General features: G+C 37.2%; 1 protein-coding gene across 4 annotated transcripts in view; it reads left to right on the top strand.

Annotated features, from left to right (window-relative positions):
* TMEM117 (transmembrane protein 117) overlaps positions 1 to 17144 on the top strand; it is a 177670-nt gene that overhangs the window by 102786 nt on the left and 57740 nt on the right. For 3 of the 4 annotated variants that reach the window (XM_059473336.1, XM_059473339.1, XM_059473337.1), the window contains exon 5: positions 6815 to 6912. The exons of the other annotated variant lie outside the window; for it this stretch is intronic. In XM_059473336.1, the coding sequence (XP_059329319.1) occupies positions 6815 to 6912 (98 nt within the window). The remainder of the gene's footprint in view (positions 1 to 6814; positions 6913 to 17144) is intronic. 4 annotated transcript variants of the gene reach the window in all.

Below are 17144 nucleotides of genomic sequence, written 5' to 3' on the forward strand. Positions count from 1 at the left end.
ATATTTGGGTGTAAAATAGTGCACATGTCCAAATGTTGTGGTTTGGGAGCATAAAAGCTCATAAGAGCAATACTTAGAGCATGGTGGGAAATATGCAAATGCACAAAATTATACTGGAGGCCATTGTGGGAGCCACAAAAGTGAACCATAATATTCTTTATCACCCATCTTGGTTACTGAATTGTGACAGCAATTTAATGTTATTTTTCAGGGTTTACTTATTAGAACAGTATGTGTTCGTAAGACAAGAACAATGTTCTGGCTCTGACTAAAATGAGAAAACAATAAAAAGTATATTGAAGGGGCCATTTTATCTCTGTGATTGTTGTTGCTTTGAAAATGCAAATATGAAAAAAATTCATTGCAATTAAATTGAAGGAGAAGAAACCTAAAAGAAGATTAAATTTTTTAAGGGTAGAAATCAACTAAGTTAGGAATGTTACAAAATAGAGGAAGCAGACAAACTTTAAAATCTAGTAGTGTATTTACAGCTGACTAATAATATTTAGCTTGAAAAATATTGCCCCCCTTATGGATCTGTAAGCCTAATTACAAATATTTGTTAAATTTGTTTTCAAACACACATTTTGTTTATTCCAAAATGCAGCAGAGGGGATTGAAATAAATTAACAGTTATTTCAGAAGAATCTGTAACAAAGTTCTTGACACTTCTGCTCAACTGCCAAAACTATTTCAGAATTAAAAGAAGCATCGCATATTTTCATGTGTAAGATGTGTAACAGTTGAGATACAATCACAGAATTGTAAGGGCTGGAAGGGACTTCTGAAGACCATCTAGTCCAAACCCCTGTCAAAACAAAGTCACCTAGAGCAGGTGACACAGGAATGTGTCCAGGTGGGTTTGGAATGTCTCCAGAGGAGGGAGACTCCACAACCTCTGTGGGCCTGTTCCAGTTCTCTGCAAACCTCTGTGTAAAGCAGTTCCTCCTCATGTTGAGGTAGAACTTATTTTTTCTCAGTTTATGGCCATTGCTCCTTGTCCTGTCTCTGGGTACCACTGAAAAGAGTCTGGCACATCCTCTTGGCACCTGCCTTTGAGATATTTATATGTATTGAGATCCCCTCTTCGTTTTCTGCAGACCAAACAGGCCCAGCTCCCACAGTATCTCCTCATAAGATGAGATGATCCAGACCCCTCATCATCACTGTGGCCTCCCCTGGACCCTCCCCAGTAGTTCTTTGCCCTTGTGAACTGTGGAGCCCAGAACTGACATAGCACTCCAGATGTGGCTTCTCTTGGGCCAAGTGGAGGAGCAAGATCACCTCCCTCAGCCTGCTGGCCACACTCTTTCCAACGCACCCCAGGGTACCATTGGCCCTCCTGGCCACAAGGGCACTGCTGGCTCATAGTCAGCTCACACCCTCCGGGTTCCCCAAGCCCTTCTCCACAGACCTGCTTCCAGGAGGTCAGCCCCAGCCTGTGCTGGCACTTGGGGTTATCCTCCCCAGGTGCAGGATCCTGATTTGCCTTCTCTGAGCCTCATTAGGTTTCTTTCTGCCCAACTCTCCAGCCTACCAGGGTCCCACTGAACAGCAGCAGAGCTTTAAAGTATATCAACCACTCCCCACAGTTTTACATTCTCTGCAAACTTGATGAGGTTTTAATGACACTTTTGTGAGAAACACTAAAAAATGTAGGAAACCATGTTGGGATTTATGTTATCAGGCTTCCAGTGCCATTCTATCCCTTTGTCCACATTGCTGATAGAAAAGTTAAGGCTGGTCCCAATATTGATCCCTGGGCAACACCACTGACTGTATCCTGCTTGGCTGACCACAACCCTCTGAGTTCTGCCATTCAGCCAGTTCTTGATCCCCCTTACTGTGCATTCATCTGACTCACAATTTCTGAGCTTATCCATGATGTTATTATGGGAAATAGAGTCAAAAGCCTTGCTGGAGTTGACACAGACAACATCAGCTAACCTCCCCTTGCTGACCCATCCTGTCATGCCATCAGAGGAGTATCAGACTCGATTCACAGAAGATAATTTTCTCCCAGAAATCCAGATGAAAAAAGTGTAAAAACATTTTCCCTATAGGTTACTTTTATACATCAAGTGAACAGCTCCACAATTTTTACATATTTCAAAGAAGAGAAAAGTGATGGATGGAAACTTTTAATGACTGAGTACTAAATGTTTTGTATATGATCACTGTGGTGAAGTACAGTACTTGAAGACTGAGATATGATAAAGAATTGATGTGCAGTTAGTGGGACACCTATATTTAGCTCTTACCTAAAAGCACATAACAGCAAGGCGAGGGAAGTGTATCCCCTCAGCGGTGTGCATTAGCTCTCATTGACTTCACACTCTGACTTCAGAAAACATAATTACTTTAACCTGATTTAGCCCCTGTTTTTTCTAGAAATAAAACTCACATACTTTTCAGAAACATATAGGCAGTGTTCAGTCTTTGCAAAACTATTGATGGATTCTTTTGATGAGGAATGCAATGTTCATAATCTTGCCATGGGAAACTGCCCTCTGGCCTGTCCTGTCACTATGGCATCCCTATAATTTCTAAAAGATTTTGGAATTTATGATATTTACTGTTATCAATGAAATGCCCCAGTTGCAGGACTGAAAATAATGTTTCTTGGTTTGAGTTTGGGGTGAGTGGAGATGGGCACATTATGCACTGTTTAAAGGCTGAGTGTCAAGTGCTACTTATATAGAGGTTACTTAATACAGTGCTACTTGCAAAGCGGTTCATGATTTAAAACAAGATATTTAAATTTATAAGATTATAAAAATAGAAAAAAATGAAAACTTTTAATGCTTGAATCATGTATTTGACAGTGGTAGAGATAGGTATATTTTGGCAAATGCAGTTATCCAGGGTACTCAGTTTTCCAACAATACACTGTGATGTCATGTCCTTCTGGCTGAGTAGTTGCACACAAACAAACAGCTTCTTTACTGATTTTTATGTTGGAGTCCTGCTGTCCATTAGACTTTTTGCTACTCACTGCGACATCAAAAGAATACAAAAATATTTCATATTTCATAATTTGGTTTGTGTTTTGAGGCTTTTCTTGTGGATCTTAGATTCTTCTACCTAATGTTGAATTCTGGAGTGCTGCTCTTACCCTGTTTTGATGCTTTATCCAAGTATGAATAAAGCAATGAAAATTCTCTGTTAAGGGCTTGTCTCCATTTCATGAATATTGCAGGATAGAATATACTGTGTCCTAAAGCCCAAAGCCCATTTCTCTAGTAAGAAACAGTTTCTGCAGCTGGTTATATGAAGAAGCACTACTATCAAACCAACTGATGTAGTTTTATATTTCTGCATTTCTAAAATGCAGTTTGTTAGATGAAAGCAGCTTGGCAAGCAGCCTGTGCCACATGAGTTTTCTGTGGGTTATCTCTTAGTGCTCTGAAGATGATGATAGCATAGTTCCTGGTAGTGGAGTATTTCGATGATACTTTGTAGGCATGACCAAAGTATGAGTCCATTTTCTTTTTTTTTTTTTCGTTTTTTTTTTTTTTCTTTCAAGGAAATTTCACTTGCTGTTAACTTAGAAGGGATACTTTGCCTTAGCTGACACTCCCAGTGCAGAGGTTGTCTCTGCTGGGAAGGGAAGGACCCTGTGAGGTGCAACGCAGTGTCACTTGACATAAGTGTGTGTGGAGAGATGTAAAGTATGTGCAGCATATCCTGAGCAATAGGCTCAAAGAGTAACTGCATGGAAGGAATAATGATCCTTAAGGTGTCTTCCTGCACCACTTGGTACCTCTCAGATATCTTAGGTACCTTACTCTATTGTCGGGGGTTTTTTTTTTTAAGTTTTTTATGATTTTGCTTTCTGCACTTCTTGTCTGAGTAACTTACTTGCTCTGAATGATTTTGAATCCCAGATTGTTTCTTCTGTGTGATACAATATAATATTACAAATTATTGTATTATATATTGTAAAATAGTATCTATCATAGGCCAGGTTGGATGGGGCTCCGAACGACCTGGTCTAGTGTAAGGTGTCCCTGCCTATGGCAGGGAGGGGCTGGAAATAGAGGATCTGTAAGGTCCCTTCCAACCCAAGCCTTTCTGTGGTTTAATGATTGTATCAAACATCAAAAGGAGCATATCAAAATGAACAATTTTATATTTCTGTAATGAAAAATGGGAATCATAACATTTTGCAATTACTGACAACAATATATCTTTTTTAAACCATTAGGAGTTAGCCTCATAATTAATATAATGTGAGTAATATGAATAGTTGATAAAGTCATATTTTATAGGACAAAATAAAAATTAAGATGTCATAATATATATAAAACATAGTAATTATTAATGTAAATTGAGATTTTTGTGGCATTTGTGTAACTTATAAAATCAGACAGTATGTGTGATATAGTTTTGCTTTTGAAATTTAATATAGTGTAGCTGTTTCTCTCTCATGAGACACTAAATGAAACAAAAATGTATATATTGCCTGTATGTTGGGGCCATTCCTTTTTGAACTGAAGCAGTGTAATTATTGATTAAAGTGTATTGCATGTCCTAGTTCAAGAAAAAAATACATTACTTAATTACATTGCAAGTAGCTTTCCCTATTTTATTTTGATTATGTAAGATGCAGGCAGACATTTACTAAAGTGTCCAATTTTTTTCTATTCCCATGTATCAGCAATGTTTTCAAACATAGTCCAGCAAAGCAGAAATAAATATATGCTGTCCAGGAATAACATTGTGAAATACAAATAGAGAAAGAAGAAAACCCACATTTCTTTTCATGAAGCTCTGCAAATTAAATTAAAATTTATATTTTTTCTTTTTCTAAAAACAATGGGTATTTAATATATATTTAAAACTTCTCTGCTGTATGACAGTGTTGAGTGCTTTTCTCCTGTGAGCTGTTTTCTACAGTGACTGTCCTTGACCAAATCAGAAAATGAATTTGATTTCTCTAATGCAAAAGGTAATTGGATTTCTCTTTATGGAATGCATCCCTTTAATGACTGTCTCTGCTTTAGCCAATTTAGCTGCAACTGACCTGACATTGATCTGGTGATATGACTTTAAAAAAATGCCAAAGTTGGGAGATGAAAACCAGCTATTTGGTATCAGAAAGAACATTTCCTGCCTCATCTTGCCATTTTCCTCAGAAAATATCTCCATCTCGAATGTCATTCTTATGAAACATGCTCCTTTGGTAATTGGTCATAGAGCTGCAAATTGCATCCTTCTCCCAAATATAATAATTTTCCAGAAAGCATCTGGAGAAACTATTTTGAAACTTGTATAAAGCCTCTTGAAATAGCTGCTCTTCTTTGCAAATATTCATTACTAGGTAGACTATTCCTAAGAGGACAAAAAAGTGTTACTAAATGAATTGAATCAAATCTTTACAGAAGTCTTGTTCCACCTTAAATATTTATTGAAATATTTATTTAGATAATTGGGATCTTATTAAAAAATATTATAGCTTGCTGATCAGAGAAAAGATTTACCCACATTAAACAGCTATTAAAAGTGGTATTTTAGAATATTATCTTTTCTTTGTTAAGGTTAGGTTTAATGGAATAATACAATTCTAGAATGTGCATTTCTATTTATTTAACATAGTCATTATCCTTTGGACCCAGCCCATGCTAATACACTGAGCTCTTTTAACCCCAAATGGATTTGAAGCCAAAATTTAGCACTTGGATCTATTTTTAATTTACTCACTGGCCACATGTTCTCTTTGATAAACCCTCTTAATGTCATTGATTGAAAGTGGTAGCTTACACTCTGTATGACAAACTGGATTTTAAAGCATGTGTGAAATTTTGTCTTTGAAATTATTTCCTTCTGGAATCTTAATATTTATTTTCATTTTGATCACAACACATAGTAATTTCCCACTCTCTACTGATAACAGTGATATGGAATTTGGTTACTTATCTGCATTTTGAAGCAGGTGGTCACCCCAATTTTCCTTTATCTGATCAATTATTTCTTAAATCTTTACAAATGGATAGGCTTTCCACTCTGCATCTTTTGCACAACAGAATTTATGAGTTTATTGTGGTGTAACTTCTGGTGCTTTTTAGTACAGTTAATTTGAAGTAAATGGATATGAAAACACAGCTTCCCAAAGAAGCAGGTGCCTGAGGGGTATTCACCTCCCTCAGTGAGCTGAAAGTCATTTTTAATCCTTCCATGTACCACCCAGAAGTACTGCATACATATGAGTATCTGGACAGAGAAACAGATGGTCTCTTTAGACAGGAATTATGAAAATGAGAATAAATATTTCACACTTTTAAAAATTTTTGCCAGTTTTAAGGGGTTTTTTTTCTGTTGCCAGTCCCAAGTGTGCTTTTTATACTGGTAGCAGGAACTGAGAGGACATTATAAGTGTTATTTAGTGCTTAATGCACAGGCTTCCACTCCCTAGCTGCAGTTCTGGTCTCAGGAGTGGAAATTCTGCTGATGCTGCTCTCAGGGAAGTGCTTCTCCTCTCCCAGACTGGGCCAGAAAGCTCCACAGCCACAGGGGAATGTAACTCACCTCCTGTAGGTTGCTGTAACTTTCAGATTGGTTCCTCTTATCTTCTTATCTTTGGATCTCTACAGGTTTCATTGTTTCTCAAGGAGTTGCATGCACTTCTAGAGGCACAATATGTAGCCCAATATTCATTATCTTGATTGCAAATAACACTGGGCACACTATTAGTGCACTGTCTGTTATCATTATCAGAACTGATGCAGCTGTGCCACACATAAATAAAATGTTCCTAAAGTCCTTGCTAGTACTGCCTTAGTGTAACTGTCTACTGTTTCTACTTTCTCTGTAGGTCACAGATATGATGCTTCAGGATAAACCCTACCCAGACTGGGGAAAGTCTGCCAGAGCTTTCTGGAAGAAAGGAAATATTAGGATCATTTTATTCTGGTAGGAAAACAGTAAAATCAAACTACTGTAAACAAACCTTTTATGGAGCATTGAAAAACATGTCTTCTATGACTGTCTGTGGCAGAAAGAGATATGGTTGAAAAAAAGGCTAAATCTGGTCTAAGTAAAAATTGCAAAAATGGTATATGAGTGAGGAATTCCTAGTCGAAAGAGTTGGTGTAGAAATACAATTTTAAAAGTGATTTATAAATTTTCTTTTCTTCTATTTTGGTGCTTTATAATTGAGTTGTGAAACTTTTGCTATATATTTGACAATATATATATATAATACATATTATATATATAATGTACATATATATTTGATAATATATAATATGTATATAATATAATCACCCACATATTATCAAATATTTGATAATATGCAATAATATTTGGGTGTAATTCCCACTGTAATTCCTTGTAATAAAGTAGATATTTGAACTTCCTTTTGTGGCCATGAACTTAATTATAGAAATTCTTTGAACTACCACATTAATAGGATTCAAAATATCACATCTGCCTCAGATAATTAAGAAAAATATTAAAAAGCAACACGGAAAGATGTGAGGGTTAAGAGTTTATTTCACCTCAAATGTAGTCTCTTCCAGATAAATTCCAGACAAATGTAGCTATTGAAACAGAACACAAATTATGACAGGAAAAATGGAAGATGGAGAATATATATTCTAAGAAGCATTCTGAAGACCTTATAGCTGAAGATATAAGAAATAGCGAAGATTTTTTCAATTATATCAGAACCAAAAAAACTCATGAAAATGTTATCAGACCTGCTGTTTTTAAAAGAACAGATGTCAAAAGAACTCTTACAAAGAAGCTGAAAGATTTGTTTGTGTGAAGTCTCCTATAAAAAATGCAGTTAGCTATCTTGCACTTTAAAGAGTAAAAATTAGCTATTTTATTAAGTTGAGGCAATAAAGGAAATAGTAAGAGACATTTGAAAGGAAATTAGAATGAGATGGCTGATTGGCTACACACAAAGCTTATAAGGAACTGAAGGAGTTAAGCTGATGCAAATTTTATTAGCACTTAGTTGCCTATTGAAAAATTGAATATTAAAATTTGGATATTGTTTTGCTTTTTCTGCCTTTTTTTTCCAGCAAACTAATAATATCCTACTAGCCTGTAAGTCTGAGTTCATCTTTAGCTAAATAGATTGAATATATGAGTATATATTATAGATCATTATATTTCAATAATGGAATTAGGAGCAAAACTTTAGATTAATTTCTGCTAAAGGAAGCCAGGGAATCTCTGCTGAAAGAAAACCTTCTGAGATCTGTTAGAACTGTATGCACATGTCATCCAAGTAATGGTTGAAGGAAAAATACTTGGTATAATTTATTTGGATTTTCCCAAGGGTTTTGACAAAGTTCTTTACTGAGTGCAATTAAGAAAACTGGTAAGACAAAGTGTACTAACATTTAGAAATAATCTCAGCAATGTGCAGTGAAAGTTATGAATAAAATAATAATTTTCTGCTACATTGATAAGGCTGAGGAGTTATGCTATTTAATGTTTGAAGTAGTATTCATTATTTATATACATCATAAATATTAGTGACGTGACAGAATTTAAAGATCAAGTTAATAATTTGAAAAATGCATGAAAGAGTGATCTTAGAAAACTAGGTGAAAAAAATAATGTGACTGAATACTTAAGTTATAGATGGGGGTAGGGGGATTCAAGCAGCTCCTTGTCATCATTGCAGAATGTGCAGAGGAAGATTCTGTCTCTGTGTAGGGATGGGCAAAAAGGTAAAGCAGATGTATCAAAAAAATTCACAGACAGGTGCCAAGTGGGCAGCCAATGATTACAATGTCATCTGAGCAAAAAGCCCTGTCTAAAACATCATTGATTTTTTTCACCCTTGTCTGAAGGAAAGCTTTGTCTGAAAGACTGAAAAGGAGATTAGTTAAGATTTAAGAAAAAACTTAATTACATGAAAAGACTGGAAAAATTGTTAAAAAGGATTAAAAAGCAAGGTGACATGATAGTTTTCAAATTTATATGCCAGACTGGGAGACCAATAAAACCGTATTAAAATTACTTAAATATTATTGCAAGCAATTTTCTTCTACTCTGAAATGTTAAAAATCAGTATTTTATTTCTAAAAATAGTCAGAGACAAATCCTACCAAAAGTTCAATTTAGTGATAAGTAAAAAAAAAAAAGGGTTTTCATGCAAGAACCTCATACAAAAGGGTATGCTCAAAACCTAAAGGGCGACATAGATGCTTTTATTTTTAGCTTTAAGCAGTGAAATAAAATAGCCTGGATGATAGTTTATATTCTGTAGACATTATTTATATAGTGCAAATTAGACATCAGCAAATTTTTTGTTTTCTCCTCCAGATAGGAAAAATAAAGGAGTGATGATATTAAGCATGGTAACATAGGGTTTTTGTATTTACTTTATTGTTGCTTAAGCAATGTGATGTGTATAGCCTCATTTCTCAAATGTCCTAAATGAAGCATCCTCAACAGTGTGTCCTGCACAGATACTGGTAGGTCAAAAAATCCATTTATTCAGGACATTTTCTAGTAGCACACCTGCTTAGTAGAGCTACTGCAACACTGTGAACTTATTTTTATTTTTCCTAGTATAGATACATGATATACAGTCTAAAGTGGTTGATGATATGAAAACCTTAGATACGAACTTGACTTGCTTTTCTGCCAGTGTCTTTTTTATTTTTGTGTTTACTTTGCAAAATTAGAAAACTTCTGTAAATGTACCAAAGATGGATGGATTGTAAAGGTGGTTAATGCACCATCCATTTATTTATGATAGCTAATTTGTGTCTGCTTTGTTTTTCATTTGTAAATGTTTTCAGCTCTCCAATGCAACTAATTCAGAAATATTTTGATTTATCTTATCATCTCCTCTTTTAAATCATTCTCTGGAAGCATTGTCAGCAGCCGCTTGTTGGTTGCTCCTGAGGATTCTGGCTGACTTGTGAATTTCTTCACAATGTAATTCTTCCACAAACAGCTCATCTAGCTAAAGAATGATCAGTTGCTATTTGCCTTTGTGTGGTCCATCACTGAGGAGTTCATTGAAGTGCCTTCAACTTTTTTGGAAGTCAGAGGTTGTCTTTTTTTTTTTTTTTTTTCCATAAAGGTCCCCATTTTGGTTGTTTCCAGCTCTGCTCATGGCTAATTGCAGCCTTCTGAGACAGCTTTGTGTAATGCTGTTACATTGCTAAGTGATGCAATGCAAATACAAACACACTTTCTCATGGATTTAAGAAAGTGTGTTGTCAAGAGGACTTCTAGGTAGCAATGAAGCATCTTGAACACTGATGGAATTACTACGAAGTGCATTCATGTTTGTGGGTCACAAAACAAAGATACACACAAGGAGTCAAATATCTGCACCTCCTGCTGTCAGATGAGTCTCTCTACAGACCACTGTCTCCAGTACTCTGTCATCACCATCAGTATTACAAAATTATAAGCATTACTTGAAACAGGCTGATTTTTTTTGATATGTTGATAACTTGGCTGATTTGGGAGAGATAAATTATATATGGCAAGAGAGGGCTGGCATTTGAAAGAAGCAAAAATAAGTTTGTTGAATAAAGTAAAAAAAAAGATCTTAGACAAGACTGATGACAAGTCAACAGCTGTAGCTAGTGGTAAGATAAATAAATAAGACAATATAGAACCATACTTGATGTTTTGTATTAGATGAAGCAGGGGCCGAAGTAGAATTTGAGAGGACTGATTGTTTTGTATTAAAAAATAATTATTTTTATTTTTCTCCAACCATTTAATAAGCCCAACCTACACTAAAGGTGTCCCCTACACATCTGCCCAGGAGTGAGCTGTCCCCAGCAGTGCGGCTGGTGGTGCTGTCAGGGGCAGCCACAGCTGTGCCCAGTAGGTGCTCGGGCTGCGCAGCCACTGCCCATGCTAACACACAGCCCCTGCCACCAGGCCCGGGCTTGCCTCTGCCTGCTGTGTGCCTGGCATCACTGTCTCCTCCTTACAGTGTCTGCTGCACTCACCTGCCACATCCTGGGGGGACCTGACTGTAGTAGCTGGAATCAAATCATAAGGACGTCTCTGGGCTGTGGGCACAGTTTGCTCAATAGAGGCAAGACCTGAATACTCTATTTTGACAAACTGCTCCAATATCAATTGCCCTCAAAATTTTCCTAGCACAGTATGGAGGGTTTATAATAAGCAAAGCATAAAGAATGTGAACTTTTAGCCAAAAAAAAGAGCACAGTCAAAAAGAAACAAGTTTATGGCAATAGAGGAAAAGAGCTTCTGAGGTCTGTGTAAGCAGGTAACAGAAAATTGATATTCAAAGGTAGATTATCAAAATGGGGGAATGTAGAGATAAGAGTGGATTGTGCAGCTGGATCTTGATTGCAGACAGGGTGATGGAACAATATACACAAACTGAAATTTTGAATATGCAAGTTCCAGGCTGGAATCCATTTCTGTGATGTCCCTGGCTAGATATTCACTGTATGTGTACACAATGATCCGTCTTTATTGGTGCAATAAAGACAATTGTCCTTTGACACAGGATTCTTGTCTGAAATAATGCAAAACAGATACCTACAGGGAAAAGAAATAAAGTAATACAGATAGTTGTAAATTTTTGATTCTCTATGTTTGCTGTTTGACTTTGCAAACTAAATATTCTTATATTAGTATGTATTTCCGTAAGCTCCCACTAGCTTTCTTTAATAAAAAAAAACAGCTATAAATGCTCAGAAATGTGTGTTAGGAATCACAGTATTTTAGTTTAGCAAATCAAGCTAGTAATATAGGTTTAGAAGTTTTTATTAAAAATAATTTTGCAGAATTACTAGAGAGTTCTAATTTATGTGCATATGTTTATACTGGATTGTGTCAAACATAGCTTAGGTTAGTATTCTTAACTGGACAATATTTTGTACCCTGGAACTAGAGAAAGCTTCCTTATGAGCTAGATAGCCACATCACCTACAAAGAAATAAAAGCAGTTTTTATAAGAGATTTTCTATTATGCACCTATGTTTATGTTTAGTTTGCACCTATGTTTATGTTTAGTTTCATAAATTTTATTTCCATATTGTATGTTTTCACAATCAAGAGGATAAGTTTATACTGGAAAAGTATGTTCTTTTCACATATATGAATGTTCTAAAGATGGCTTCTAAACACATTCATTCTCCTCACAATAGGCTTAATTGAGAAAAACTAACTACACATTATAGCTCAGTCAATTTAAGTTCTGTGCTAACCGAAACAAAACAAACCTTTCATTAAGTTTGAATAAAAGTTTTTGGGATACATTCCCACAAATAAAACTGCATGAAACAATGAAATAAATGTATGTATGATATATGTGCATTTGGATACATATACAGTATTCTCTTTCTGGTTTGAAGGCTTTTAAGTTTATCTATTAATTCTTTCATATTTAAGTAATTTATCTTGGTATAAGGTACTGACTACTGAACAGAAACCTAGAATCATCCCAAAGGTAAGGCAGATTTCCTGGTAAATAGCATAAATAGTATAAAAGAATATACAAATATTTTCCAATATTATTGTTCACAGTAAATCTTATACTATAACCCAAGTCAATAATATCAGTTTGGATAAGCAAGACAATACATAAGTTTCTTATGGTTTCCTTTTTGTCTCAATACAAAAATTTCAATAAGGTCCTCCATAGATGATTTATATTGAGTGATCTGACTACTAATCTTGTCTGGCATTGTTAAATATATTCTGTCAGGATAAAACTGTCCATGAATAGTGATTGTTACATTTAGTCTGGCCGTCAAGTTGTACGATTATAATTTTTCAAGAAATGGCTAAAAGATTTTTGAGAGCATTTATTTAATCCTGGGTATCATTGTTAAGGTATGCTGTGAAATAACAATTTGTTAGCATGAAAAAATGTTGAAAATAATTCATTATCATACATAATGGTGAACTTCCTTTCATGTAAATGAGGGTTGTTTAAGACTTCTGCCTATTTTTAGTTTTCATTATTTATTACCTTGAATATTTGAAAACAGTGAAAAAATTCAAAAAATATTGTATTATCAGAAATATTTGTGGGAAAGTTTTTATTCATATCTGTGTTTGGTCCTGTAAAAAAAGTTCATGTCCTGAGGAAAACTTTTCCACTAGGATAAAAAAGTGCTTTTACAGTTCTAGTATGGAAAAGTAAAGGTGGTCAAAACTCACCAGAATGGCTGAGGCTTGGGAACCACATGAGTCAGATACAATTTTTGGACCTTGTTCTCAGATGCCAGCCCTCCTCAGTGCATGAAAACTATTGTATCAGCAATTCAGGGTTCTCCCACCAGCCTGCTCTCCCCAGTGGGTACTGCTGTCAGCTGGAAGTGTCACTCAGTCCACAGAGGAACATGTCTGCCCTTCCCTTCTTCCCTTCTTCCCTTCCTCCCTTCCTCTGGCACAGCAGTAGCCCAAAATGCTGCATTGTTTGCAAAAGGAAAGGGCTGGAAGTGTCACTCAGTCCCTGCAGAATGTCTGCCCTTCCCCTTCCCTTCTTCCCTTCTTCCCTTCTTCCCTTCTTCCCTTCTTCCCTTCTTCCCTTCTTCCCTTCTTCCCTTCCTCCAGCACAGCAATAGCCCAAAATGCTGCATTGTTTGCCAAAGGAAAGGGTCAGGATGACCTGGGGCCCTAGTTCAGCTGTGGGGAGGGTGGCTTCCCACATTGCATTTGCTGATCTAACCCTGTGGTCTGTCTCAACCTTTCCCTGGCTTTCCTGGGAGCATCTCAGGGACTGCAATCACTGCCAGGCTCCCATGTGGCCGCATGGAGCGTGTTCTGCACAGACTGCTAATGCACTGCACGAGGGGAGGGTGCTTTGCATGACATTATTTATGTATGAGCACAGAAAAGGTATGCATATGGGAGGGCATGCAGGTGGAAGTCTCCCATCTGTCTCAGCTACCAAGAAAGAAATCTGTGGCTTGCCTTGCCAGTCTCTGTTTGGAAAGGCTGTGTCATGCGTTTTCCCACACCCTAGTTGTGATAGGAAGAATAGTGAGACAAATCACTCTTCATCTCACTTTTCTTCTCAAGGCAAAGCATTTGAGAGATATATAATTGAGTTTAGGGAGATCTGAACTCTGAGATTAAAAAAAAAAAAAACCAACTTGAAAACCAAAGCAACAAACAAAAATTGTGAGATCTCTTTAGCTTGAAGATTAAGTGCTTTATTTGTCTCATTCAAGTTACATAAAGCAGTCTCATCCTGGTTTTTTCTAATGGAGACTCCTAAAAATCAAACAAAAACATATGTGGCTTCTTATCTGTATTGGCATGAATAAGACCAGGAGGCAGAGGAGGAGAGTGAGTATAGTGTGGCAGCTTTCCTCTTGCATGAAGTACACCACACGTGCCCATCTACATACACACACTCAACCACACACCTGAGAGGGCAGCAAAGGGCAGAAAGGGAGCTCCTAACACCCCTGCACTTTCACCATTTCCCTGGTAAGGGCTCATGTGAAAACATTTCATGTCCTGGGCTTGAAAAAAATTATTCACAGACCAGTGTGGCTGAAAGATAATTATACTGAAGAGAGAAAAGCATTATCCATTAGCTGCAATGGGATTTTGCACTGGGCCCACAGACATAAATTTCACCTTTAATTTGGGTTTAAATTCCCTGAACCACTGTAGTATGTATTTATTTTATACCATATCTTTTCGGTTCCTCATCCTGTTTAAGTTTTTTGAGTTATATTTGGTAGATACTTGCAATTCAGTAGTTGAGAGCCTGCTAGGAAAAAAACCTGTTTTTATTCCTACATAATTGCTAGATTCCTAAGTATAGTCTTCGTAATTGGATGGGTATGGCAGTTCATGTTCACCTCTTTCTAAAAGTCTAAAAGTACATTTTATTCCATCTCTATTACTGAGAAAGAGGTATATCATGAACAATTACTAAAAATATTTCATCCAGTGTATCGCTTTAATAAAACTTCTTTAAGTGCAGTGTCTCCAATGTTTCAGTAATAACAGTACTGCCAAATGACAGTAGTTTCATAAAATCACATTCTATGCCAAAACCTGAAAAGCTCTAATTCTTTGATAAAAATTTTCTTTGTGAAATTCCAAAAAGTTCTTTTCTCTGAATGGGCTGTTGCAGTTCTTTGTTCAACCATAGTTGGAGCAAGTTATTTTCTAGCACCTTCTCTCCACTTTCTGCAGAACTCTTGCTGAGCAGGAGACACCTCTTCTCCCACTCAGGCACTGGAAGATTTTCTAGAAGAGCAGAATCAGTGATGTGATTGTTGTTATATCACTGCCCACTTTCTGCTTGAGCTCTTTACCTTCCTTCCTTTGTTTGTTATTAGACTTTGTTTTCTATCTTCAGCATTTACAGCTAGCCTAGGCCTCATTCTTGGTCCACCCCAAAATCAGGATGAGTCTAGCTGTCATGTAATACACATTATGTGATTATATAGTCAGACAAAAGTGCTAAAGATAAAGAAATATATAATATAAAAATAGAAATATATAGTCTGATAATTGAGATAGCCACTCCAAGATAGAAGTTCCAAGTCTTGCAATTACATCAGCATGCATATTGTGGAGTATTATTCTTACAACAAAAGGAAACATTTCAGACTATCAATGGAGAAATTCAGTCTTGCATCCTTGCTGCAGTGTGCAGAAGCCTGGCAAAATCATAGCCCAAAACACGGTCAGTTCAAGTGAAACTCATTTCTCTGGGAAAGCTGTAAAGAATCCATCACACCAAAGACCTGGTACATACAGAAGCTGCAGTGTCAGCCAGTGGTTTTGTGCAAGATGTGAACTCTGAAAGCCCAAAAAGTTCAATGGAGATCAGAAAGTGAGTGTTTCAGCTGCTCATGCTCACAGCCAGAGTTCATAGACTTTGTCATGGCTGGATGCCAAAAATCAATACAGTTTTCTAAAATAAATGTGATGATTAAAGTCATGAAATTATTTGCCTTCCTGGAATGCTGGAGTATTTTTAAAAAAATATATTTCTCCCTAATGGCATGTTTAAATTTGTACCTTAGAATTTGCTGATGTACTTAGCTTAACTTCTGACTCATCTTTCTCCTAGAATTGTAGAATGGCATAGGTTGGAAGGGAATTTAAAGATCATCTCTTTCCAGCCCCTCTGCCAATGCCTTGCACTACACCAGTTTTCCAAAAGCCCCATTCAAGCTGGCCTTGAACACTTCCAAGGATGGGGCATCTACAACTGCTCTGGACAACCTGTTCCAGTGCCTCACCACTCTTACAGGAAAGGATTTCTTCCCTATATGTAATCTAAACTTGCCCTCTTTCAGTTTAAAGCCATTCCTCCTTGTCCTATCACCACATGCCCTTGTGCAAAGTCCCTCTCCACCTCTCTTGTAGCCCCTTTTAGGTTCTGGAAGGCTGCAGTAAGTCTCCCTGGAGCCTTCTCTTCTCTGTTTTGAACAACCCAACCTCTCTCAGCCTGTCTTCATAGGAGAGGTGCTCCAACCCTCTGATCACCTTTTTGTTCCTCCTTTGGACTCTCCCCAACATGTCCATGTCCTTCTTTTGGGGGGTCTCAGAGCTGGATGCAGCATTTCAGTAGGGTCCTGAGAGTGGAGTAGAGAGGCAGAATCTCCTCCCTTACCCTGCTGCCCATGTTGCTTTTGCTGAAGCTCAGGGCACGTTTGGCTTTCTGGGCAAATGCCCATTGACAGGTCACATTAAGCTTCTTGTCCATTAACACCTGCAAGTTTTTCTCCCCAGGGCTCCTTTACCAAGGGGAGAAAGTAATCCAGTACATTCTCTGCCCATCCTGTACTTGTGCTTGGGATTAAGCTGACCCAGGTGCAGGGCCTTGCACTTGGCTTTCTGGAACTTCATGAGTTTGCACTGACCCACCCCTTAATCCTGTGAAAGTCCCCTTCCCTCCAGCATGTTGATTCTACCACACAGTTTGGTCTTGGCAACCTTGCTGAGGTGCACTTGATGCTGCTGTCCAAGTCACCAACACAGATGTGACACAGTGCCCGCCCCACTTCCAACCCCTGGGATCATAACCCATCACAAGTGACTGATCACAACTCTTTGAGTGTCATCCAGCCATTCCACCCACTGGTCTATCCTTCAAGTCCACATCTCTCCAGTTTGAAGGAAGGCTGTCATGCAGTACAATGTTAAATGCTTTGTACAATTCCAGGTAGATGATGCCAGTTGCTCTTTCCTTA

The sequence above is a fragment of the Ammospiza nelsoni genome, chromosome 5 (genome assembly GCF_027579445.1).
Source record: "Ammospiza nelsoni isolate bAmmNel1 chromosome 5, bAmmNel1.pri, whole genome shotgun sequence".
In the NCBI taxonomy this organism is placed as follows: Eukaryota; Metazoa; Chordata; class Aves; order Passeriformes; family Passerellidae; genus Ammospiza; species Ammospiza nelsoni.